The sequence below is a fragment of the Pogoniulus pusillus genome, chromosome 24 (assembly GCF_015220805.1).
Source record: "Pogoniulus pusillus isolate bPogPus1 chromosome 24, bPogPus1.pri, whole genome shotgun sequence".
Classification (NCBI taxonomy): domain Eukaryota; kingdom Metazoa; phylum Chordata; class Aves; order Piciformes; family Lybiidae; genus Pogoniulus; species Pogoniulus pusillus.
In genome coordinates, this window is record NC_087287.1 from 14,482,176 (window position 1) to 14,509,132 (window position 26,957).

General features: G+C 39.1%; 1 protein-coding gene across 4 annotated transcripts in view; it reads left to right on the top strand.

Annotated features, from left to right (window-relative positions):
- Positions 1 to 26,724, top strand: part of AMPD3 (adenosine monophosphate deaminase 3) — a 36,708-nt gene extending 9,984 nt beyond the window's left edge. Inside the window, exons 1-15 of one of the 4 annotated variants that reach the window (XM_064163736.1) lie at positions 70 to 143; positions 3,492 to 3,717; positions 5,612 to 5,807; positions 6,296 to 6,461; positions 8,518 to 8,737; positions 10,799 to 10,928; positions 13,057 to 13,251; positions 13,499 to 13,630; positions 14,457 to 14,620; positions 15,801 to 15,927; positions 16,701 to 16,864; positions 18,804 to 18,924; positions 20,853 to 21,026; positions 22,152 to 22,262; positions 23,140 to 26,724. In XM_064163736.1, coding sequence (XP_064019806.1) covers positions 3,497 to 3,717; positions 5,612 to 5,807; positions 6,296 to 6,461; positions 8,518 to 8,737; positions 10,799 to 10,928; positions 13,057 to 13,251; positions 13,499 to 13,630; positions 14,457 to 14,620; positions 15,801 to 15,927; positions 16,701 to 16,864; positions 18,804 to 18,924; positions 20,853 to 21,026; positions 22,152 to 22,262; positions 23,140 to 23,316 — 2,298 coding nt within the window. In that variant the 5' untranslated portion in view covers positions 70 to 143; positions 3,492 to 3,496 and the 3' untranslated portion in view covers positions 23,317 to 26,724. The other 3 variants (XM_064163732.1, XM_064163733.1, XM_064163734.1) reach the window with 3 other exon arrangements.
- The last annotated feature ends 233 nt before the right edge of the window (positions 26,725 to 26,957 follow it).

Sequence of the window (26,957 nt, forward strand, 5' to 3'; positions counted from 1 at the left end):
TGAGGCCCCGGCCTCCTGGGGGAGGCGCTGTCGCCGTCCCTCCCTCCTCCGCTCTTGTCGCCGCAGGTGCAGCCGCGGGAGGAGCGGCCCCGGACAGCGCCTGCCACGGCCGCGCCGCCCCGCGCGGGAGCCCCCTCAGCGAGGTACGGACCGGGCACGCGCCGCGCCCCGCCCCGTCGGCACCGCTGCCAACGGCCCCCCGCGCCGGGGCGGGGCGCAGCGGGCGGGGCAGCCTCCCCTCGCCCCGCCGGACACTGAGGCAGCGCTCGCCCCTGCTGCTGGCGCCTTGCCCGTCTTGGGCTGCACCCCACTCCCGTCGCCCTCCTACCTCCTGCCCCCGACCCCACCTGCTGCGGAGCCGCCCCGCGATGCTGCCGCCCAGGAGGCGGCTGGCCGTCTAGACTGGGCTGGGGGCGCGGCGAGCTGTCACCCCCGCCCGGGGCTCGCGGCGGCCATAAAGGGCCGGGGAAAGGGCGGCGCGGCACTGCGGTACCGGGGCGGCTGTCTGGCGGGTGAATGCGGCAGAGGAAAGCGGTGGCATCTGGTGGGGGCGGCTCCTCCCTTCCCTCGCCGCCTCCACCGGCGGCTTCTGACAGAGCCCTTCCAGCCGGCGAGAGTGCCGGTGGCGGGGCCCGGCCCTGCCCTAGCATGGCTTTCCCTGGGGCGCTAGGTAAGTCCCGAGGCAGGCGACAGCACCGTGCCGGGCTGGCCCAGAGTGGTGGTGACCTTGGCCGCCGCCCCGGCGGGGACGGAGTGCAGGCGGCCGCGTCTGTGGCTCCTGCCGCGGGTGCTGGGCCCAGCCCTGCCCCACCTGCTCGCGGCGCCGGGATGCGGCTGCCGCGCTGCCGGCTGAACGCCTGCGGCGGCTCGGAGCCGGCGGCCGGTGTTTTCTTGGCATGTTGTCAGGCTCGCTAAATTACTGATCAGTAGCTGCTGCTTAAATCGTCGTTCCAGCAGCTCATATGTGGCACGTTTCCGGAGAAATAGCTTTCTTCCGCCAAGGTGCAGAGCTAGAGTAATCAAAGGAGCTTTTCTGTGAGAGCGATGGTTGGAAAAAGCACATCTGGTGGTGGCAGGACGACATTCGTGCCCCCTCCCCGTCCTCTTCACATATCTAGCTGTCGCTCACCTTGGATAAAGGACAACACTTTTGTAGGAGGATAATGGATAGAAGATCCTCATCTTTCTTCCAGTTCAGGATGGCTCAGCTTGCATGAATATTGCATGAAGTGCCTCACAACTATTTCACGTTTATTAAACTAATTTCAGGGACGCAGGCTAGCAATGATGAGGGTGAACCTATCTTTCAAGGCGTTTTGTGCTTTGGTCTTTTATTTGCTTGAGCAGAGAATACGAGATCAGGTTCCACAAGAAAGAAAAAAACCTTTGGCCTCGTAAGAGGATCTTGCTTGTCTCTATAGGTTCTGACTCTTTGCTCTCTCATTGCAGTAATTTACAACACAGTATGCTTTCTCATTTGATGCTGTTTCTGATCTCAGTTATCTGAGTTCATTTATACTGGGAAAATACTTAGCCATTGATAAATATACAACCTTTTTTTGCCCTGTCCTAGTACTGAAAAATACTTTAAGCGCTGATTTAGCAGCAGAAGAAACTTTATTAGTCCACATTTTGCAACTGTTTCTAGCACTGCTACTATAGTTGAGTAACTATCCAGACTGCTCTTGCCTGGCTGAAGAGCCCAGAAGGCCCTTGTTGCTGGCAACTGTACATATGGCAGTTACTGTTGCTGACAAATGTGCTCATTGAGGTCATCAGAAAGACTCCCATGACTTCATTGAGGGGTGAAATTGAGAAACTGAATCTAAGTTTGGTTGTTTCTTACACCTCATACTGCATTGTCATCAAGTTACTCAGCTAAATGTGTATTTCTGCATTTTTACGTAGTTATACTAGATTTTTTTTGAAGACTTGGTACTAATTGCAAAACATACTCCCCAGGCAGAAGAACTGCAAAGGGTCAGATCCCTAGTTCTTTAAAACCAGTCACATTTTTCTCCTGGGCTGTAAACTTGTTCTTGGAAAATATACATGCAAAATAGTGTAGGTGATCACTAAATTAATGTGCTGTGGTCCAGCATGTCCCTTGGCACACTTTGATGTTTTATTTGCTCTTAGAATAAAAGCAAAAGTGTTCTCAAAGTAACTGTGGAAACAGGCAGACATTAATTAGAATCTTTTAGGCTGAAAACAAGAGGATCACATATCAAAAGGATCATGTATCAACATGTGAAACTTGCAGCATGCGTGCAGAAATACTTTAACAAGGGCCCTGATAAGTTATGCTAGGAGTGATTAAATCAGCCGTGCTCCATGCTGACTTACAGCATACATTGTTCTTTAATTGAATACTGTCCTATAAAACACGCTAGCATTTTTGTAACTAAAATGGATTCTGAAATGCCAGTTTTGGACCTGGACTTCACATGCTGTCACTGCTTGGATCCATTTGTTGTGACATGTTCATTGCTATATTTAACTTGGGTAATAAGAATTTAATCTTATTTGTTTCAAACTCCATCATACTGAAGGCATTCAAAAAGCTTTACACAATAAATAATGCTGGTCAGTAGCTTACAAGCACTGTATTTTTTCCTCTCCAGAATACTAACAGATATGTCAATATTAGTATTTTTGTTTGTTTGAGAACGAAATTTATGCAAAGCCATGAAACTACAGAAGAAACACTAAAAATGGCATTTTCAGTAGTGCTACTAAACCAGAATGGAAGTATTTTGTGCTGAGAGGCTACTTAAATAACTGTAAATATAAAGCCCTTTTTTAAAAAAGAAAATTAATATTTCTGACACATAGAAATTAAAGTCTACCTACTGTGGGCTTCCCACATACAATTCAAAGGCAGGACATGAAAACAAATTTACATAATAAAAAGACACTAAGTTAACTAGACCATATTATACTTCTACTGTGCAACCATTTTACTTCACAGCAGCTCTGTAGCATCTGTGTAGACAGAATAGGGTGAGGTAGAAATAGGTAACACTCTTTTCTAATTTGCTTGTCTCTAAAATTGGTTTGATGTCTCTGAGCATGGAAGAAGGGAGGCAGCTGCATGAATGTGCTTTCCAAGCTCTGCAAGTCCCTACAGCTGACAGGCTATTATTTGCAGTATAAAGTATTGCATGACTATGCAAGTAAGCAGAATCCATTGACAAATGTCTAAGGAATCACAATTCTTAGACAATGTCTAAGAACCACATCTCAAAGGAATTTTCATGAGTATATCATGAAGTTCCTCATTCACAAATTGGCATGGCTCCACAAGTAAAGATGCTTAATGGATACCTATGGTTCTTGTGTACTGCATACCAGTTTAAATTCTCTGTAGCTGTTTTACTTTATACTGCTTTTGCTCCCAGCTCCTACTTTTGATAGTTATACCACCCCTAGTCTCTCGCATCTTTTTGTATTCTTGTAGTTATAACTTTGTCAACTATCTTCCTTACTAGCCGAGATGCCCAGACAGTTTCCAAAGCTGAATATCTCTGAGGTTGACGAGCATGTGCGACTTCTAGCAGAGAAGGTATTTGCTAAAGTTCTCCGAGAAGAAGACAGCAAAGATGCCTTGTCACTATTCACTGTGCCTGAAGACTGCCCGATTGGGCAGAAAGAGGCCAAGGAAAGGGAACTGCAGAAGGAACTGGCAGAACAACAGTCCGTGGAATCGACCAAAAGGTTTGTTCATTGGTAGTTTGCTTAACGGAATATTGTTTTCTAAAAGTTTGAGTTAAGATTGAAACATCTTGCAAACAACATTCTATCTCCTACTTCAGGAGAAAAGTCAACAGCAGGTACCAAGTGCACTTGTGTAATGTCCTTCCATACTATGCATAAGATGTAGGGATGGGGGACATTGTTTCAGCTGAGTATCCAAAAATAGTACAGATATTGTTTACATGAGTTTAAGAAGCAATATAGCTGGGTAGAAGTGAACAGAACTCTAAAACTCTTTAATGTAAAAAGTCAGATGTTGTGCCCCCATCCCTTCACTTTATTCTAGCTTCATTCAGAGAAATGGAAAATTTCAACACAGCAGAAATGAGAACAGTATGATATTTCTTTTAGTCTCCGTGGAAAAAAAAAAGATGAAAGCAAAGACTTGACATTTAACATCAAGGGAGAAGGTGAATAGTGGTACTGGCATAATGAGGTTATTCACAGGTTTCTTTCCCTCACAGAGAGAAAAATCTAACTATTATCAGCCAAGAAAGTGCACAGTCTGAGTTTTATAAAGACAATTAAAATAAAGTACACTCCACTTTTGTTTTACTCATTAAACTAGATTTGATTTGGTTTATGATTTTCTGTCATGAGAGAGGCAGCCTTACTCTGTCAGGCTGTTCCAGTGTCTTAATTTCAGTGGACTGGCTATCCTGTTCTAAAGTTCTGGGAACTCAGAAGCAGTCTGACACTAAATGGTGTGGATGTGAATAGACTTTGAAAAGCAGGAAAGCAAGAAGCCTTAGAGAAAAATAGGTAAGTTCAGTACCTGGTCAGCTGCCGACAATCAGTTAGACAATGCTGGGCATCATGTCCCTGGAACAGAAGAGAGACAAGTCATTTTCATTAAAATATGACATGCAGGTGATACAGGCTGAGACTTCTGGTTTTGAATTGTGCAAGTGAAAGGGTTTCCCATTTGGTGTGCTCACAGACATAAATAAGCACAGAAGGCAAAAACAGATGCTTTCATTCAAACTACTGTTTGCTGTATCTTTTCCCCCTAAGCTATAAAGTTTCATGTTTTAATTAGGGAAATCATCTTTTATGTTCTGTCAAACTGTGCCTCTTCACTAGATGTATTACAGTTACTTCACTGGAAAATACAGCATTAACTTTAGCTGATTCATCTATAAGATACAAGTCTCTCACAGTTCTGCTATAAGAAAGGGCAAAAGCTTTTAAATCTAGGGGGTTAGCCATTATAAGTGCCCTCAAGGGGGAAGCATAACAAAGTCAAGATATGTTATTACTCTGCCAACCAATACTGCCTAAGGAATAACTGTGTGCTCATCTTTTTCTTACAAGTTTAACTGACTGACAATACATGAAATTTTGACACATACTCTTGTGTGACAATTAGATGAGTTTTCAAATCCTGCATGTTTTGGGAAGAAGCCTTTGTAATAGCACAATAACTGAAAACAATGTATATAATGTTCACTTGTTTCTGTCTGATACTTTATGAAATCTGGTATCATCAGTCTCTGTGGACCAAGTCCTACTCAAGTAAGCACTGTGAACACATTTACCTTCTGTACTGTGTCTTGCTGAAACTGAACCTGTAAGAAGTGAAACAAAACCAATCTTAGGTCATCTTAGAGTGATTATAAATTATGGCATATTGTATTGTGGGGGGTGAATGTAATTGTATGTAGCATACATCATGTGAAACATCAACAACCAAAAAAAAAGGCAGCTAAAACCACAAATGTTTTGTGGACAGTATTCTTCCTGTGGCACAAGAGATTTCATTTGTAAAATTTCTTAAGAGGTGATTTATTTTTTCCAACTACATTTAATCTGTTATGCTATAGCTTATTTTATGCTTTATACCATGAATTCGTAGGAAGAAAAGTTTCAAGATGATTAGATCCCAGTCTCTGTCATTACAAATTCCATCTCAGGAATGGAAGTCACCATCAGCCAACCCTGTTCTGTCTCCTGCAACGCCAGTTCTTCCAAGTGCTTTTCTGCCAGTCCAAGTGCCATATGATGTACCTGAGTTTCAGAGGGTTTCTATTAGTGGAGACTACTGTGCAGGGGTAAGAAACTTTGTTTTCCTTTTTGGTTTTTTTTTTCTTTTCCTCTTTTCTACATTTAGGGGCAGGGAGAAAACACCAACCAGAAGCAACTACTGTATATAAAGTATAAAATGCCAGTATACTAAGGCTCTCAGAAACAACCTGTAAATTACTTTGTGAACACAATGAATTGTAAAACAGTTAAAGTCAAGGTCAGGTAATTTTAGACATTTTATTATAAAAAATAAATTGAGTAGATAAACATGTGCTCAGGCATTAAATAAATGAAAATAATGTTAATATGAAAGAAAAAAAAGGTGTGTTTTGCACATTGTATTTGGACTCTGTTTCAAGCCACTGGCTTCCTGACATGTTGGGTGTGAGCTTTATTGTCAAGCCACACACTTACACTTCTGGAAATTCAATCTCCTTGTTACTGCTGAGGATTCAGTTTGATGCTACAACTGTGGGTTTATTTTTGTCAGTATTTATCTAGGCTTTCCTTTCAGGTTACAGTTGATGATTATGAACAAGCTGCCAAGAGCCTGGTGAAAGCTCTTCTCATTCGAGAGAAGTATTCACGTCTTGCCTACCATCGTTTCCCAAGAATAACATCTCAGTACTTGTGTAGCATGCAAAATGAAAAATGGAAGGTTGAAGATGAAGTGTATCCAGGTGAATAGCCTTGTTCCTCATTTTAAAATACAGTTAAACCTATGCACTGCTTCAGTAAAGGTAAAAGTTAGATTTTGGTTTTTTTTGGGTGATGATCTCTTCTGATGTCTTCGCCACTGAAATTTATTCTGTTAGTAACTGGTGGAAAATCACTCATGGACCTCAGTTATAAATTCTGTGTCTAATCTGAAACTTCAAAGCTGTCAAAAGTAAGCTGAAATGAAAAGGCTTAGGAGCTCATCTACATTGTAAATGTCAGGACAATACAGATAGGCCAATTAGCAAGTCCCAAGTCAGTAATTTCATAGGCATAGTACACTTACTAGGTCAAGACTGGAAGTACAGTCATACTTTTTGGACATTCTGCCTGAGTTGGTAAACTGATCTCTCAGCAAGGCTTATTAAGTTGAATATATTCTCCACTATATATATCACAAATTACATTTGTCATTCAGATGGGTTAAACTTTGATATGTTAAACTGCATTGATAGTTTTTGGATTAGTCTGTGAGAGGCAATCTTCAGTCTGCACAGATGTGCCACTGTGTATGTATCCATATTGTTGGCAATGTATTCTCAACCATGAAGTGACGTTTTAAATCAATAACCATGTAGCACAGTGCTTGGAAGAGGGTGAATTAACATGTTTTCAAGTGTTTGTTAGGCAACAAAAATGTAAAGAGGGCAGTATATTGAATATTTGACAGGAAAGATATTTTTAGAACAGCTGCCAGAGAGCTATTTCCAAGCTGTTACTACATTAATAATTGTTTTACAGTTGTGGTTTCAAACTTAGTCACATAAACAGTAAAATCTTATTGCACAATATCTTAATGAGAATTAGAGATAAGAATGGTATTCAGATGCTCTAGGTGAATAAAAGAACTGGTTAATTACTTTACTGCCTTGTCTTAACTGAACAGGCGAAAGCAGAAATCTCAGTGATAAGACTGTAGCCAAGAATGCTGTTCAGTTAACATAAATGTAGTTGAATTATTTTATGCTACTTGCATTTTTAAGACCCTGTACAAGAAGTGCCAATCATTCAGTAGCTTGAGTGATCATGTTTGAATGTTCCCACAAGCTGAACCTGACAGAAGTGTCTACCTGATTCACAGAAAAAAAAAAAAAGGAAAGGGATTACAAAAGTGTACTGACCAAATCTCAGCTGTGCTTCTGGTACTTTAAGATTTCAATCATGAACAGAAGACCAAAGGGAAAACTAAAAGTGTATTGTACTATCTCTGGATTCTACAGTTAGGCATTTAAAATAAATGAAAAGCAACATTCCCTCCTAAACTACAAAAAAAGTCAAATGCAACCAGTGAACAAACAAACAACAAATGAAACCAATGAAAACATAAAACCAAGCAAACTCTCAGAATACCTGCAAACCAATCATAGCCTTGGTCAGAGTGAGAAGCACTAAGTTTCTGATTATTTCCTGCTTTTCCATGAGTCAAGTATATTCAGTAATGAGTGAAAGAAAGAGGAAACAGTCCTAGTGTGCAAGCACTACTCCAGCCCACTGAGTTGTGGGAAGGGCACAAGTGAAGCAGCAAGGCACAGCCAGTTCTTTCCTGATGTTTCATTATGAGCACAGCCACACCACTCTGTGCTTAAGCACAACTTCCAAAATTACTACAGTGAGTCAGAAGGTGAGAAGCGTGCATGACGTCAACAACTGCTTTATTGCTCAAAGTTTTCAGCTGTACTTTCAACCATCCTAATCTAAACACTTCTGGAAACTGATTTTTAAAATTGTGCCATCATACATTAATAAAGGATACTATTAAATCTATTTGTACATTATTTCAGAGAACTCTAATAATATTTCAATTAAGGTAGGTCTTTAGCTGAGAGAGGAAATGCAATTAGAGCCTGACAGAATAAAGCTGTGTTGTACAACAGATCTTTTATGGTAACTGAAAATATGATTTTACTGAAAGTATTACGATGCTAGAAATGAAAAATTAAAGAAGCAGAAAATCCTCTTTGTAATTATTTTCTTTTGTGTAAGCTATTACTTCTAAATGTCATGTAAATTTATTTCCAGATTTCCATTCACCTCCAGAAGAAAATGAAGATCCTTACAATCTCAATGATGCTCCAGACAATTTGGATTATATTATCAAGATAAAAGGTGGCATTCCCTTTGTTTATGATAACAAAGAAATGATGGAACTCAACGAGCCTCACAGCCTTCCATATCCTGACCTGGAGACCTATACCCTTGACCTGAGCCATGTTCTTGCTCTAATTGCAGATGGTCCAACGTATGTTTCTTCCTTATCTGCCCCTTCAGCCTGCTGATTACCTTTAATACTTCTATTTTTTGGTGATATTTAATTCCTCAACATACTTATTCTGCAATTATGTTTTGTTTGGCCATTCTCATGTATTAATGCATCGTGGAAAGACTTAAAAGGGAACACTCCCCAATCCCTTCCTCCTCTACACCCAGTTATATTTAATTTCTTTAGTTTCTTTGCATCAACCACAGCAAAACGAGAAGCAGTTAACTGAAAAGCAAAAAAAAAAAAAATTAGCCAAATGTTCCCATTCCAGTCAAAACTGACCCAAAATTCTGGAGGCATATGAATTGAAACTTGAGCCTCATCTTTTTTATTTTGTTTTTTCCCAGAACCACCAAACTCCTGGGAAGTCTCTGAAAACCAGAAATACAGCATTCTGGCATAGTCACTGACACACTCACGGCAAAGCAATGTCCTTGCCCAGTGCATAATGAAAACATGTGCATCCAGTTCTTAAATTTACTTTGCAGCTGAGGACTGGAAACACCAAGGCTTCTCACAGCTTAAACACCAGGGAAGGAAATGAATCCACCCTGGGATGGAACAGAGCACAAACCTGGACAGTTGTCCTGAATTTGTAATGTCAGCACTGCACTCCTAGTTGTTCTGCCTTGGAGAAATAACTTACAATGTGACAAGTTAGTCACACCTGATGCATTATTTCCCCTTTAAGTTTGTGTCTGATATCTGCAGCGTAATCTGTCTCCTTGCATATTGGTAGTGGCAAAGCAGATGTGTTGAATGGAACTATCCTGTTCCCTCATCACGTTTTGAACTGCACTTCCAACAGAGTTATCAGCACTCCTGCTCCAAATCAAAGCTACCTTGAGCATGCTTGTTTATAGTATGCAATAAGTAAATGCCTTCCAGTTTCAGTGTGTTATGGAATGCTCAGCACCTTTCTAAACATAGTAGGAATCATCTGTTCCTTTCACTTCTTCAGATGAAGCTCTTGCAGGCAGAGTCACACTCAGATGAATACCAAAAGTAAAAAGTCGTTTCAGTAATCCTGTTGCATAAGGTCATTGCATTCCTACGTCTATCAAATAGGGGGCTGCTTGGAGAGCAAGAATCCATTGTTTCTTAATCGTTGCTGTTCTTAAATTGGTGAAATATCACCCTTACTTTTGAGTCTTGAAGACTCAAATAACAGCAGAATCTGACAAAGACTTTCTGAAGGGGGAAGATGGGTCTTGATTAGCATCAGGTACAGTGAGACCATATTTGAATCAGACTTTCAAATCCATAATGGGATTTGTGTCCCACTGGGGAGAGATTGTCAACAATAAAGCAGAAAAAATAAGGCTATTACATGAAGAGTGCTACAAAAATATTGTAGATGCAGTAAGAATTGTCAGATGGTGAAGAGAAAAAACATGCCATTGGCTAAAAATAGAACAAAAAATGTAACAGGAGATGAAAGTTAAGACAGGAGTAGGCAAGCAGGGACAAAGCCCCATGTTTTTTTCTAAGAAAAGCACAATAAATTATTTGGGGAAAAAAGTATCTGTGCACAAAAGAAGTAGGATTTAAGGCATAAAAACTGGAAGTACATTTGATCTTACTTTGGCTTCTTAAATTCACATTGAAACAGCTAATCAACTTTGGGGAAAATATCTTTTTTTCCACAGTAAGTAAATCTGGATTACAGGTTGTTTCTGTCATATGTGAGGTAACCTGCTCCACTGGAGGCATAGTTTCAGAGCAGTAGCAAGTTTCATGATTTCTCTGGTCATCGTTACTAAACTTCAGTTTATGCACAGATAGTGAGAACTGTACTTGGATAACTTAAAGGACATAATACAGTTATGTAGAATTCTATTTGAGGTTTCACTAATAGCTTTGCTCTGAAATCATACTGGATATTGACTTACATATTTATTAGCCAGTAGGATAGGAAGAACAGATTTGTATTGGTCTTAATGAAATTTATTTTTGCTGTGAAAACTTCTAAGTTGCTTCTGAACTTGAAATAGATGTAGTTTTAAGTCATGGTCAATTTTTATGTTTGTTGATTTGCAGAAAAACATATTGTCATCGGAGGCTTAACTTTTTAGAATCTAAATTCAGTTTACATGAGATGTTAAATGAAATGTCGGAATTTAAAGAACTAAAGAGTAATCCTCACCGAGACTTTTATAATGTCAGAAAGGTAAGTGTGAAAAGGAGTAAAGGCATAACACTGTTTCTAGGAGGAGTTCCAGCAATTTTGCTTTTCTTGTCTGTGGTGTGGATGGTAGGCCTGAAGTGGTGTCTGCTTACCACTCAACTGAATTACATGATTTTAAGAATATATATATATAAATTCAAATGTAAGTGTTTCAAGTGGATTATGCTAAACTCACATGTTTACTTATACAGGATCAAAAGGACTTAATTGTATGTAGATTGCTTTAAACAAGTGAAAGAGAGTTAAAAACAAATTCACTTGGATTATGAATCAAAATATCCACATGGAGATTTAATGAATTTTAATTCACTTAAAGACAGTCAAGGGCATTTTTCTCTTCTGATGTAGTTAGATACACCAGGCTGTCTGTAGTAGGAACAGTCATACAGAGTTTGGGTAAAAAACCCCACTTCATATTGAAAGTAAGTGTTTAAATATATGTTAGGAGAAAAAGACTACTTCCTGCAGAAACTGAACTGAGGGTTCATGCCTCTGTCAGTATCCAGTAAAAATATCTGTGAAATATTAAGTAAAAAGATTCTAATTTGGGCTATGTTCTTATCTGCCTCTGAGGTACACTGGGATGTAATTAGGAGACAGGTAGGGGAATCAAGGAGCTGATTTAATTTCCTGGCATATTCACACCCAAGGGAGCTGTATTCTACTCAAAGTACAGAAGCAGCAATGTTATGCTCCATCATTTGTTTCCCTTTCCTTAAGAGTAAGTTATTGCAGAGATAATGCTTCTGTTTGGTGACATTTCTTCTCAAAGCACTTCTTGTTGATGGTGGTTTTAACCACTTCAGGTCCATTTTGCACTGTTTCTCTGTGTAACTGGAAGAGGTAACTTCAGGGGGTTTTAATCTTTCTTATTGTGTTTTGGTTGGCACTAGTACATGGAAAAATCCTTTTGACTTTTCCCCTACAGTGTCCAGTGTGCTGCTTACTGAATGTTTGCTACCACTGTGTTAATAAACTGTCAAACATAAAATCGGCTAAACAGAAGTGTTTGCTGAACGTATCCCTGTCTATCACAAGCCTAGAAGCAGATGGATAGTTAGGTAAATTCTAATGAATTTCACATAAATTTCTAATGAATTTTATCTGTTAAGCATATGGATGTGAGATTCTGTTACCTAATGCACTCAAGCAGGCCTCAAGTGGCACAGACACAACTCCTAACTTGACAGTTTTCTTGAGTACTCCTGGACAAGGTACTTACTCCATGCTATGTTCAGATAAGACATTTCACTAACTGACAGAAACAAGGAACCACAATGGGTTTGCTGGAGACACCTAAGAAATTGCCCATACTTCAATCAGCAAACAACCTTCCAGATCTCATCAATTGCTTGTTTGGATTGTGTTCTAATATAGGCTGCTCCAACAGCAGTGAAAGCTGAGCAGAAGAAAAACATGTCTGTGGAAAACATTGGGTTCTTGTCAACTAAAAAAAAAGGTGGGGGGGGAGCGTTTTAAAAAACTCTTGAAAGATTATTCTCAGCCCTTCTGTGAAGCTTGCACTTCCTGTAGTATGTGCAGAAATGCAAAAATCTGTCAGCATTATGAGTTGCTGTATTATAATTAAACTTGGAAAAAACAGTGCCAGTATCTCTCACATAGACATTTTGCAGTTCTCTCTACCTAAGATGTTTCATGTGGTTGAAGTAGAAAAATTAATTATGCTTTTGGAAATGGTTGAGAATTCTATGTCAGGTTCTTTTAGCCAGAGAGGATGGTTGTAACTACAAAGATGCCATTGATTCATGGATTAAATCAATGGCTATTAAAGGATAAGAGTGTTCTTTAAGGAACTGTTGAATTTAATGTGAACCCAAGCTCTGTGACTGGCACTTATAATGTATTTACATGTTGTGTATGTTCTTATTTACATAGGAAACTATTACTTGAAGGCTATTTTATTTATAGTTCTGCTTTTTGAATAATTCCTCCAAACTCAAAAATCTCAGGGTTCTGAAACATTTTGACTTGCTTAGGCACTAATCTATTTGGTACTTAGGGAATATTTTAGAAGGTTTTAGTCCTTGTCAGTGATTGTAGATGCGTTGATAATTTAAGATGATAAGCATGATCAACCTTTTGATTGCAGGTTGATACTCATATCCATGCCGCTGCTTGCATGAATCAGAAACACTTATTGAGGTTTATTAAGCACACATATCAAACGGAGCCTGACAGGATTGTTGCAGAGAAAAAAGGCAAGAAGATTACTTTAAAGCAAGTTTTTGAAAGCCTTCATATGGATCCTTATGACCTCACTGTAGACTCTTTAGATGTCCATGCAGTAAGTCTATTAAAATGACAAAATAAACAAGAAAAAGCTATGTTTTCTAAACGTAGAATTCTGGTTTCTACAGTTCTTGCATGCTAACTTACTACATCAGAATTTGACTTCATGCATTACTTGGCATGTTTGAAGTAGGTTAACATTGGCTTTTTTTTTCTGTGTCTTTTATTGCTAGGTAATTTAATTTATAAACTATTGTGTATGCTTAAACCCATGTTTATTTGATCCCCCCCACCTCCTTCAGGGTCGTCAAACATTTCATCGATTTGACAAATTCAATTCCAAGTACAATCCAGTTGGTGCCAGTGAGCTGAGGGACTTGTATTTGAAAACTGAGAACTATATTGGTGGTGAATATTTTGCACGTATGGTCAAGGTAAGTAAGTTTCAAACTTTCCCAGCTGTCGAGAAATGAATATTTAAAAAAGATTTACAGTCATATAATAATACCTAGAGCTAACACTGTGAGTAAGAGATTCCAACTCTTGTGCTTGCTTTAGCAATTAATTGGAGAAAGGCCTCTGCTAATTCAGCCACTGCTGCTTTCCAAACAGTTTTATGAATTAGAAATTCATCCACGTAACCTGTATGTGAGTTTAAAGCAGCGTTCTGTGTAGTTTCAAACAAATGGAGGGCAGCCAAGGGTCAATTCACTGGCACAATATTTTGTTAGGAGGTAGTTGGTTAGCGGTAGCTGCCAGTGAAACAGCTAGGGAACTAGGGAAGCACCTCTGCTTAAATCTGTATCTGCACAAGCTTCAAAAATTTTTTTTTTACAGTATAAGAATTAGTAGTTTCCTCTTAGATCTGTATAAGTGCTTGTCTAAAATTAATAGCCTTAACATTACTTACTACCATGTATTCTGAGAAAGACTGTCTGTTGTCTGCATATTTTATGTAGTCACTTACTACAGTCTAAATACTGTAATTTTGATTCAACAACTTGAAGCACATGTCTACCAATGTAATAACTGCACAAGAATTTGTCCTCTAAATCTAGGGGTTACAGTTAGTTATTTTCACATGATAATTAAGATAGGTTGCTAGTAGAATATTTAGTTAATAGACAAGTGATTTCCTTTCTCTTTCAAGAGTGGCAGTGGAGCAATGTGTGGTCTGAGGAAGATACAGTGATAAATACATTACTAGCTATAAATGATCTTCAGTGTGATATTAAAGCACATATATTTATTGCTCCATAGGAAGTAGCTCGTGAACTAGAAGAGAGTAAGTACCAGTACACAGAACCTCGCTTATCCATTTATGGGCGGTCTCCAGATGAATGGCTGAACTTGGCAAAATGGTTCATTAAGCATAAAGTTTATTCCCCTAATATGCGCTGGATCATTCAGGTTCCCAGAATCTAGTAAGTAATCAGGAGCTTTTGGTAATTTTAAGAGTTGAAGATCATGCCAGTATTTTAATTTCTGCTATTTTTTAGATGGTTTATGAGCTGACCTGTAGGTCTAATTCTAAGCAGCACCCTGGGAAATTTATTCTTTACCATTGCTGCAGTTTTTCTGTCAGTCTGAGTTTGGAAGAGGAGGTGGGGTTTGAATCTACCTTTTTATGAAGCTATTCAAAACTACTGAGAATTATTTATAAGTCTGAAGATACTAAACCCAGAAATTACAACAGGGTGGAATTAAGCTACTTTTTTATTCCACAAGGGGTAGAAAATGCTCTCTGAAACTGTTATCAGGCTTCCTCAAAATCAGTGACTAAATGAGTGAACTGGAAAATACAACCCAGATTGTTGATTTGCAAACTTAAGTCAGTATTAGTTTTTCTTAGTTTTTAAGCAGCCTTCGGGATTTCACTAAATGGTTCTTTATTTCCAGTGCTATATATTGTAAATACAGTCTCACATGATAATTTTGTCAGCCTTAGGAGCTGAGCTTCGTGTTTTGAAATTGCATAGCTGGAATACGAGTAGGAAAAAGAGCTGTCATGGTTGCTTATAACCCCCAAAGTGTGTCTCTCATTAGAGAGAAAGTATCTTCTTCAATTCCTTAAGTAGCCATTTCTTGCATATATAGCAGAGTCAATGCTTTCATAAAGTCCTGCCTTTAAGAAAGTACTCTCACACACTCAAGTACTGTCCCTCTTTTCTGAGAGGCTCACTAAAGCAGAACATTTTAGCCTAAATTGGCACAGTCACAACTTTACAACTTCAAAACCAGAATTATTTCTTGAGGTGTAATTCCTTATCTCCTCTATTAGTACTTGGGTTGCTGTAAGGGAAAGGGGTCACTGTCTTGAGACAATCATCTACCCCTGCATACTGTATCTATTTTTGGAGCACTTGAGAGCTTCACCAGAGCCTGGATGAAGCAGAATGCCAGGCAGTGCAGGAAACGGGGCACAAAGACAATCTCTACCCTAACATAAACTTCGAATTTCTGAATCCTGGTGGGACTGAAGCTGTTGCACATACACAAACAAACAAACAAAACTGAAACCCACCTAACAAATATGGAAGTTAGATGAAAAACACAAGCTGAGTAAAGAATGGTTTTAACTGTACATATATTTTTCCTTTTCAGTGATATATTTAGATCAAAAAATATTCTGCCTAGTTTTGGGAAGATGTTGGAGAATATATTTGTACCTTTGTTTGAAGCAACAATCAATCCCAAAGACCACAAAGAATTGCACCTTTTCCTGAAATACGTAAGTGTGCTTAGACTTTCTGTTTCTCAGGAAACCAATCCCCTCCTACTCTTAAAATTTATTTGTCCACAGCTGTTTCCAGACACTAAAAAAACTTCCTTCTCCACAGATTACTTGCATTGTTTTCAAGCCATGATATACAATTGACTAAAAGCCTGGGTAAGGTCCTGTTGTAAATAGTTGCTGTTTATTTCCTCTGAAATGGCTCAACGTCTGTTTATTTGTCCTCTCAATAATCATTTCTATAAAGATTGCCAAAAAAAATTCACATGTTCCTGTGTAGAAGGAAAATCATACTTTGAGCTGGTCTCTGGGACTAGCAACTGAAGGGAAGCACTGGATAGATTCTCAGGAAAGAGGTGAGGATGTAGCTGCTGGGGTGTGATAAAAAGAGACAACTGAGTATGCCCCAGATCAGAACTCTGCAGCTTCCTAGGAACTTTCAGCCTTCATATGCTCTTCAAATAACAAAGCAGATAAATTTAAAGGACTGCAATCTGGATCTGAGGGAATCTTACAGGCCTATGTCCCCCCACAGGAGTTTGAAGGCACCTGGGCCTCCTACTTGTCTCAGGATTTAAAAAATAGGTGACACTTCCTCTGAGAAAACACGTTATTCCTGCTGTCTGCGTGGCCGTAGCGGGGCAGAGCAGCGGGACTGCTCGCATGAGGGAAAAGTGGAACAAGGACTAGGTACTATGTATGAAGTAGAAGTAACATGAAAGTTTGCTCCCTAAAAGCCCTTGATTTCTGTGAATCTCTTCTCCCACCAGGTGACTGGCTTTGACAGTGTTGATGATGAATCCAAACACAGCGGCCACATGTTCTCTGACAAGAGTCTTAACCCTGACCTCTGGACCAGTGAGAAGAATCCCCCATACAGCTACTACTTGTATTATATGTATGTGAACATCATGTTGCTAAACAACCTTAGGAAGTAAGTAGTAATTTTTCTTTTACGAGCTTCCAGAAAGAAAAATCAATAATGTTGGTCTCGCTCTAGGTCACTGTCTAGATCATGTATCTCTTGAAGCAAGACTATTTTGAATCATTTTAGGATCTTGAGTTACTCTGAAAACATTAACTACATACTGGCTTCAAATGAAATACTCAGAATTTGTAAAGTCATCAGATTAATATCCCTTTTAGACTTTTGTGGTTTTGTTTGGTGACTGCTGTACACCTGAACATATGGAACAAAAGAAACCCCACAAAATCGACTTGTTTGTCTTTGTTTGGATTCATAGTGGATTTCCAAATATAATGTACCTTGGAGTAGCTTGTTACCTCCTGGTAATTTGAGAGATACAACATTATGTTCTGAAGTACTGGTTTAAGGGCTGCTGCTGTTAATTATAAACTGCACATCTAGCTGCCTTAATTTAGCATGCTCCTTGACTCATTCAGTTTTACTACTCTTGAGACCAATGTCTAGGCAGGTAATGCAGAGAGTTATGAACATAAGATTATGACTGTAAAAGCAGATTTTGTTATGGGGCTCAATAAAGCTTCCTGACTCACTGAGTGGTCTGCACAACTGACTCAAATTGTGGCACAGTGAAGATGACCATCGACATTATGGTGTCATCACTGAACTGGAAAGGATTTGGTTAATTATTTTTCAGAAAATGTTTTGACACTTTCTTATAGGAGGCACACAGACTTGTCATCCTAACAGGTTTTCCCCAAGCTAACATGCAAAATGTTATAAAATTCTTCTCTCCCAATGCTACCTCAAGCATTTCTTTCTTTACTGTCCTATATAATCAAAATTTGCAATAAAAACATCAACCTTAAATTACCCTAGATCTTCAACAAACAATGGTTAGTTTCAGGACACAGTACAGCAGATATCTAAGTTATTCTGTCTCCCGATTTCCTTTCCTTTACATTCTCTGTAGTCTGTATTTTTTTCATTTCCAAAGACAGAGATTGTCAGAACTTGTAATTTCTTTTTTTACCTTAAGACCATTTTGCTACTGTTTGAAAATCTCCCTAATTATTAAATATTCTTTACAACTCAGTGAGATAGTGACATGATGCATCAATGAGTCCATAAAACCCTTCAGCCTGTTAAACATATGGAGTATCTGAGGCACCATAGCCGGTACATGACCAGAACATACTTTTTGTAGTATTAGCAAAGTCAGTAAGGAATACATCTTCACATCCATTTTCAGGAGAAACATTACAAAGTATATACCTTACATCTGCCTTACTCTAGCAGTCTTTGTTGAAATTCTTTGTTTTGAACATCTCCAAGTACTTATGGGATGTATCTCCACACTAGGCAACAGAGTTCATCAGAAGCTAAAACCCAGCATAATTTTCAAGATGGATGATCAAAACAGTTCTAGAAATTACAGCATGAAGTTTAGTGTAATAACTACCACTCCTTGATCATCTCTGTGCTACTGAGAGTGTATGCTACACTTAACCTGGTGAGAAGGCAGGTTGTCATCATACTAGATAGTTTAGCTAGCTCTTGGCAATATGCTTTACTTTCTTCCCTCATTTTCAATCTGGGAGTTATGCAGCCACAGGTTGCATCTGTTCACTTAAATTCCCATCTGCCATTTCACTCAACTGAAATCAGTTCAATAACTGATCACATGGTAGGTAAATAATTGTTAAATGAGGTGTAACTGGGTAAGGAAAGATATAAGACACAAATGTCAAGTGGTGGAAGGGGCCTGGGTAGAGTGACATTCCTCTTCTGATAGCAGCCCAGGGGTAGGCCTGATTACATGTCATGTCAAAGTGTTGAGAAGGTGTAACTTTTTTTCTTACTATTCCCACATGAACAACAATCATATGCAAGCTAGATGATGAACAGCGCAGGTTTTGTTAACAGGACTTGCTTTTAATCTCCGCAGGGAAAGAGGCATGTGTACTTTTCTCTTCCGACCTCACTGTGGAGAAGCTGGGTCTATCACACACCTTGTATCAGCCTTTCTGACCGCAGACAACATTTCTCATGGATTGCTCTTGAAGAAGGTATTGCTTGGTTGCTGACCTAATATAACCATTATCTGCTTGGACATCAGTCACTGATTCAAATGGCAGTCACCAAACTGACTTTATCTGGGCAGCTTAAAATTAATATTCTTAGCAAGTTTAAGTAACTCTTCAATTTGATCAGAAACTTCACCTGCTGTTTAGCTCCAGGGCTCCTGACATAAGTAAAACATGGACCTGTCTGAGTGAGCTCTGAGGAGATCCACAAAGATGCTCAGAGGACTGGAACACCTATCCTATGAAGACAGTCTGCGAGAGCTGGGGTTGTTCAGGCTGAGGAAGAGAAGGTTCCAGGAAGATCTTATTGCAGCCACTCAGTATTTCAAAGAGTGCTTACAAGGAAGGCGAGGGACTTTCTTACAAGGGCATGTAGTGACAGGACAAGGGGCAATGGCTTCAAACTGAGAGTAGACTTACACAAGATGTAGGGATGAAATTCCTTACTATGAGGGTGGTAAGATGCAGGAACACATTGCTCAGAGCAGTGGATGCCTCCTCCTTTGAAGTGTTTAAGGACAGGCTGGATGGGGCTAGTTGGTCTAGTGGACCTATAGCAGAGGGATTTGAACTAGATGATCTTTGAGGTCCCTTCCAACCCATTCTATTAAACAAATAAGATCAGTTGAACTTCCTATTTCTTAAGAAAAGCTGCACTTTCGTAGCTTAAATAAGTCGGTATTTTACAGCTATGTCTTTATAGGGAAGATCAGCTGTTCAGGTATGTCAAAGACTTGGTGGCACTTGGTTTTGGCTATTCCAAGCGGTGATACAAATACATGGAAAAAGATTCTTAGACTTGTTACTAGTCCCTTGTTTAGGTGCCAGAAGAAATCACGGGAAACACTGCTCTATAATATACAGGGACAAAGGCATTTTTCCCTGACTGGCATCTCTCTACTTCAAGGTTCACCCAGAAGATCATTAAGATTTTGATTATTTATATCTACAGTAACTGGGATCACCTGATCAAGAAAATCAATGTAGATGCATAACACAGCAATATTTCATATGCAACTTTTTGTGGCACAACAAACATTATAATTCCTGGCATATCAGTTAATAAAAAACATTATATTAAGTTATGCCTAGGCCACCGTTTTGTAATTAAAACAACTGGTCAGTGGGTGGCAGACTTGCACTAAGTGTATTGTAAATTTTGGTAGCGTTCTTTCCTAAGTTGAACTTTCTCCTTAACGCTAGAAACATTCTATTTCATAACGTACCCAACAGGACTAAAAAAAATGTTACTTAAAATCCTGTCTGATGTTATGCTCAGAACCAGCAATTCCTAAAATTAGACCCAGACAGAGGACTGTATTTGACTAAAGCATTCTCTTTCCTCTCTCTTGCTTAGCCTGGTGCAACAACCTGGCACAGCAGTTAACAGCAATAAAAGCCCTTGTTACATTCACAGATTGGCTAAGCTAAAAATAGTAATAAAGATGAGGTGACAACAGATCATTTATATTACCTGCAACAGCAACACAGGACTTCTAAAAAACTGAAACTACTTCTGCTCAAAAAATTACCTATTGGACTGCAATTCTGAAAGTAACTTTTTGCTTAGCAGTTCTTACATATCTGTGGCTTTCAGGTTTTGAGGGAAGGTACGCAGCCACTATTACATGCAGTGTCCTTAGTAACAATATTTACTAATCTACCATATTACTGGTCACCATATTTAGAAAAGATGATACACATGTTGAAGAATGTAACTTGTTTTAATAAAGATTAGTAACATCTAAAATTCAGACTTCAAAATATTTTCTGAAGATGTAATTTTAGAGTTAGCCTAGCTTTTTATCTTAGTCCTGCCTCTGCAATGCTCCTTCCATTTTATCTAAGAGAAAATCTTGTTTTCATTACCATGTAGGACCATTAAATGTTGATTGTGCTTTGTTTTTCAGAGTCCTGTCCTCCAATATCTTTATTATCTTGCACAAATACCCATTGCTATGTCTCCACTCAGTAATAACAGCCTGTTCCTGGAGTACTCAAAAAACCCACTACGGGAATTTCTACATAAGGGACTTCATGTCTCTCTCTCCACAGATGACCCCATGCAGTTCCACTATACAAAGGTAAGAGCTGCAGAGAGCACTTGTCTGTCCGTTTGGCAACAGCTCCACATAGGCTCAGAATGACCAGAAAGATGGTTTATATCATTGTCTAGGATATATATAAAGTTTCATGTCTTTCAGTCACTTCATTCATTATTCTTCCTCATTTTCAGTCCACTACTCACTGTTAGGTTTCAGAAGGAAGTGTCTGATTTCCTAATTATGTTTCTTTTGTACTCTTTGCCTCTCCAGTGTTGGCTGTTGAAGTATAGAATGAAGGATGAGGCTGAAGGGAGGTTTGAGCCTTCATAAACAATCCTCTAGAGAGCCAGGAAAGTCCAGTTTCCTTACTAACAAATCTGGGGAAGTACAATACAAACCCACAGTGTGGAATCTCTGAAGCTGATGTATGAGCTGTTTGCTCAGCAAACTGAAACTGATTCTTGCCCTTGAGTGGCCTGGCAGGATAGAAATGCCTGGTCAAAGCACAGATTTTGATGCTCTAATTTTGTGGTTTACGCTGACTTTGAGACATTCAGTGCCTTAAGAGTGGCCTGTACATTGCTCATTTGTGTTCAGAGGACAAGGTGAGCTCTGGTGTGCTCCACCCAGGCTTGCTTCTGGACCATGACACATGTCTCTTCTAGAAGAGTTTCTGTGGGGGCTTTCTGCATGGATATAATGCAGCACAAGTGGAGTTACTCACAGTGTGGAAGATACTCAGCTGTGACAACCCCCTAGAGTCAGACCCAACCTCCTTGCGTGGAAGGTCAGAAGTGAGAAATTGCCCTGCTATCTATGTGGGTATTCATTAAATATTTGTGACTAGAACCTTCAAGGTGTTTTGTATACCCTGGGATCTAATCTGAAATACATTCCTCTAAGGAACTGGATACAGGCTGCAATTTCTTACACTGGACACCCAGTGCCTATTAATTACTTAACAGTCATTTGGGGAAATATGAAAAAAAATGCAACCAAACCAACAATTCTATTAATTAGTAATTGTGATGCTAAAATCCTAAACCTCTAATTTTTCACAGCTGTTTACAGAGCATGTAGAAATTCCTTAATTAGTAATGACTACATATCTCCATTACATCTTATTTACATATAATTTAATACTAAACATCTTTGGTGATACAGGAAGCTCTCATGGAAGAATATGCTATTGCAGCCCAGGTGTGGAAACTAAGTACCTGTGACTTGTGTGAAATAGCAAGAAACAGCGTACTGCAGAGTGGATTGTCAGATAAGGTAAACAAATCTCTCTTCAGGGCAAGTAGAAACTGAGAAGTCAGTAGACTGAAAATTCAGTATTAGGTGCTTATGTATGTATTTGTGTACATCCCTATCCTCTTGTCCAGAAACATTTGCAAACTATCTGCTTGGCAATCTTACACTTACCAAGTATTAGCATCAAATGTCTTCTCATTAGCTTTGTTTTGGAATTCCTAAAACATGCCGAGACACCAGGTGCCTGTTTATAGTCACTTCTGTCTCCTGTCCCAAATCTTTAATTATTTGGGTGATATTCTTTCACCAGTGATTTTATACAGCACGTCTTGCACTGATTAAAAGCAAACTAGCTATTATAAACAAGATCTGGTTTTGCCTGGGAGTACTACAGAAAATATTCTGGTTTACATATGCAGTCGGGTTAGATTAAATTCCCTTTTGACTTCAAAATTCTATACATCCACGGCTTTCTTTAGGACTTATTTTAGAGCATCTGCTCTTCTATGTCTCTTTCAAGTATTCCTTTTGAGGAGCTGGTGTTTCTTCCAATATTTTCTAGTGACAGCTACTCATTTTGCTCTTGTGCAACAACGAGCTAACAAAAGAAATTTAAGCCTCTTTTTGAACTCACATCAAAGACGGAGCAGGGAAGTCTGAACACTAGCACAAAGGGTTTAGCAAACCAGAGAGAGTGTACTACTGAGTAATTTTATATATACAACTTTGGCCTTAAAATCTCTAAAGCTGGTTAAGACTCTGAGATAAACTTCACTGGCCAGCTGGTTGAAGCTGCTCTTTTCATTTGCACTGGAGCTGTTCAACTAACAAACACTCAGTTATACAATAAATCCAGGCTGTTGAACTGACTTCTTCCTATGTTTAATCCCATTCACAGGAAAAGCAGAAATTCTTAGGGGTGAATTACTGTAAAGAAGGGCCCGAGGGAAATGACATTCGAAAGACAAATGTTGCACAGATCCGGATGGCCTTCAGGTATGAGACACTGTGCAATGAACTTAGCTTCCTGTCTGATGCTATGAAAACAGAAGAGATTTCTACTCTGTCCAAGTAGCTACAAACTCAAACCAGAACATTTCACTCCTAAGCAGGATAAAATGTTAATTAACATTGAATCGTCTTTGATGCTGCCAAGACAACTGAACAGTATACAGAAAAAGAGTATCTATGGAAGGTAAACAGCATTTGCTGCTATCTCTTACTGCATGATTCTCATGCAGTAGATTTCAGTTTCTACAAACATAAGGCTTTGTAAGATTGCTGTAAATAAATGCAAACTCAGAATCATGTAATATTTGTATCACACTGTCTCAGCTGTGCACTGTATTGTGGCTTGGAGAATACTGGTGGTGCATCTGTGAAACACTCCTGCAGATGCTGCCTGTACACATGCACCTGAGTTCGTCCTGCTAGTCTCAGCAACCATCACAACAGTCAGCAATTCTAAGTTAAATCCTCTATTCATTAGCAATTTGTATGGGGTGCATACTTTTGAAGCCACCCTTTCTGACACAGTGTTTACCTTCATGTTTCAGCAGTTACACTGGAAAACAAGAAGAGCTGCAGTCTGGTAGTCTTGTTTAGTCACTAATTATTTACTTCCTCTTGTCATGTAGGATGTCTGAAGAACAGCAGATATAAGCTTTTTAATCTAGTGAACAGAAAACATGCTGTCAACATCTTCACTACTGTACATTTTCAGAGATTCTAATTATACCATGAGAATTTTGCCTTGAAAGTTGAGAGTGCTTTTTTTATTGATTTGTAATGGGAATATGTGGACATGGCACAGTTCAAATTACTTGGAAATTTATGCAGATAATTTTGGTTCCATGTAAAGAGAATTATTTTACTTGAACAAAGGAAGTGTTCTTATGAATCAGTGGTATAAACTCCAGACCTGGGTTCTGGTCCTACTTCTGACATCTTTTTACACATTTGTTAGTTTGTATTTTAGTCAGAGTTGAGTGAGATGTCAAACTGACTATGTATACAGAAGCTAGGTCCAATTGAAATATGTCATTTCGTCACATTCAGCTTTTTAGTTCTGAGGGTGCGGCTAGTAAAATACAGCTACTGGAACATTTAGTACTTTCAATCTGTTTTCTATTTGATAATTCTTCTTAAGACACAGCACTACTCATTCAGAAAGGACTAAAGATAATACCAAGATAGCATCTATGTATTATAGAAGCTGCATGTAGTTTCACACCAAAAAAGGATTCAAGGCTAGGGACAGCAGAGGATGTTGATGCCTGTAAGCCCAACATTTCATTACTTTTGAGTTCATGGTTAGAGACCTGGATATATAATAGAATACCTAAGGAGATTAGGCATTTTAGATCAGTAATTCAGAATTAGTTATAAAAAGCAAACAGTGAATACTGGCCAGTCAAGCCTCACTAGACCACCAGATGTCTTGTGCCATTTGTACTTCTTAGGCCCAGCCTATCTCCCAGTGGCTGGGCACCTACATCCTTCCCTTCAAGAGCTGATCAGTCTCACTTCCCTTGTAAATGCAGCCAGATAGAGCAGCGGTGTCATCACCAGTACCCAACAACTTATTAATGGCATAATTGTATAAAGGCTGTGAAGGTATACACACTCTCCCCAGGCTGTGACAGTTCATAGCAGTCCCTGTAAGGACACTTTATTAAGTAGTACCTGCTGTCCTGAATGGTGATTGCAAGGAAATAGCACCAAATAAAGGAAGAGAAATTCCCTGTCACCTCTAATAGCTGTGCAACCCTACGAGAGCCCTGTAGGAGAGATTAAATCTAAGGACCCTTAGGAAGCAGTCTAGCAGTAAGGCTGCTCTGAGGGAGACTGAGGTACAAGAGCAGAGTTTGGGCCACCCAGTAAGCATTACAGTCAATTGGTGTCACACAGGGAGCTGCAGCAACTGCAGACTTTAATCCAAAATAAGGCTGCAGACAGATGGTGGGAGACTTGACTTCAGCTCTCCAGGGACCTAGCCTAGTGTCTGCGGTGTTCTACTACTGCCAGATTTTGTATTCCTTGTGTAGTTAAAAACCATGTGAAACGGTGCTGTGCTGCTCAGCTCTGTGTCCAAAGTTCTTAGTCAACAATACCTACTGGCCTCACTGTTACAAACTTTAGCAGCTCCTATAACGTATTAGCAGAATCAGCAAGTGTGATTTTCTTAGGATGAAGTCTGGAAACAGTGGTCCAAGCATTTTAGCTGCATAAAATGTGGACATCGTGTTGTCATTAGTACAACTTAATAAATTATCAATGTATTTACCTGAGAAGTGTCCACATCCAGGTTAAATAACCTGGATGAAGAATTTAAACTAAGTACTTCCATGTGATAAACACTGTTTTACTTGTGTCATTTCACCTGAAGATTGCTATTACTGTTGCTTTTGTTGTCACTTAAGGTTTCTTACTTTGTTTTCTTAATATTATACAAAATTTATGTATGTTTAATGCCTTTTTAGCTTTCCTTACCTCAAATACGTCAGGTTCTATTTTGTCTGTAGCTCTTATTAAAGAAAGAAACAAAACTGGATTTGAGTATTCAGTTGATGGACAGTTGATTTTGACAATCACGATCACAAGTTCTGCTTTCTGTGCCTTCCCTGTGCTGCTTCTAAGGATAAATCAAATGAATAGTGTTATATTTAGGGAAAGCAACATCCTTTCAAGCTTCCGCTACTACATCTGGTTTGGTCATCTTTTAATTAGGCAAAAGTTATTGATTCTCAAGTTCTGTTCTTATACTTCAGCTTCTTTATTACAGTTGCACTTTTGTTCTAACACATGGCTGTTCAAATAACTTGCAGTCTTAGCACTGGGTCTGTCCTTTGTTATACCCTAAAGTGTTACTGATACCTGAATTACTCTTGTATATATTAACTCCAATGCAATACAATGTGGTTGCTGATTTCCTGCCCCTGCACCCCCAACAGGGCTGGGTTCAGATCTGGTTACATCACAGTTTAGAAAATCCATGTAGCTGGTAACTGGGGCGAATGCTGCTTCAGAGAGGGAGAATATCCTATTTTCTCATAATCTCACTGGGGTTAAGGTTCAAACATTATTGTTTGAATAATGTTAAATCTGACAGCTCAGAGCATTTTACACTTTCACCTAAAATGGTTAATTATGGTTATTTGATTGCTACAACTGAACAATTTCTAGTGATGCTCTTCCACTTTTTTATTTAGCAAATCTAGACTTATTTGCTCTGCCATGGGATAATACAATTTTTTTCCCTCACCCCTTACCTTACTTTCTTGTATCACTGTTCTTTACTTGAAGCTAAACCCTTTCTATTTGCTTAGCTACCATCTAATTCTGAAAAAGGTGGGTGCAGGGAAGGATGTCTGTAAATTGTTTTTTTCTTCTGTGCCTGAGTTACAGCATGTTTATCTTTTGCCTCTTGTGGAAGCAGTAATCATTATACTAATAAATACTCAATAAAAATACAGTTAGGGGGCTTCTATCTGTATACCTCTTAATACAACTGTATCTGGTTAAGGTCTCCACATCTAAGAACTGGAAACCTATGCCAATTAAGCTGTTAGCACAGAAGATTAAAGCAAAATTAAGGCAAACTACAGCATGAATCCTGGAAAAAGCAGTGGAGATAAGAAAGTTAATAAATAATACTAATGTGAAAGAGATAAAGTCTTAGCTGACTTAGAGCAATTCAGTGTTAATGAAAAGCAA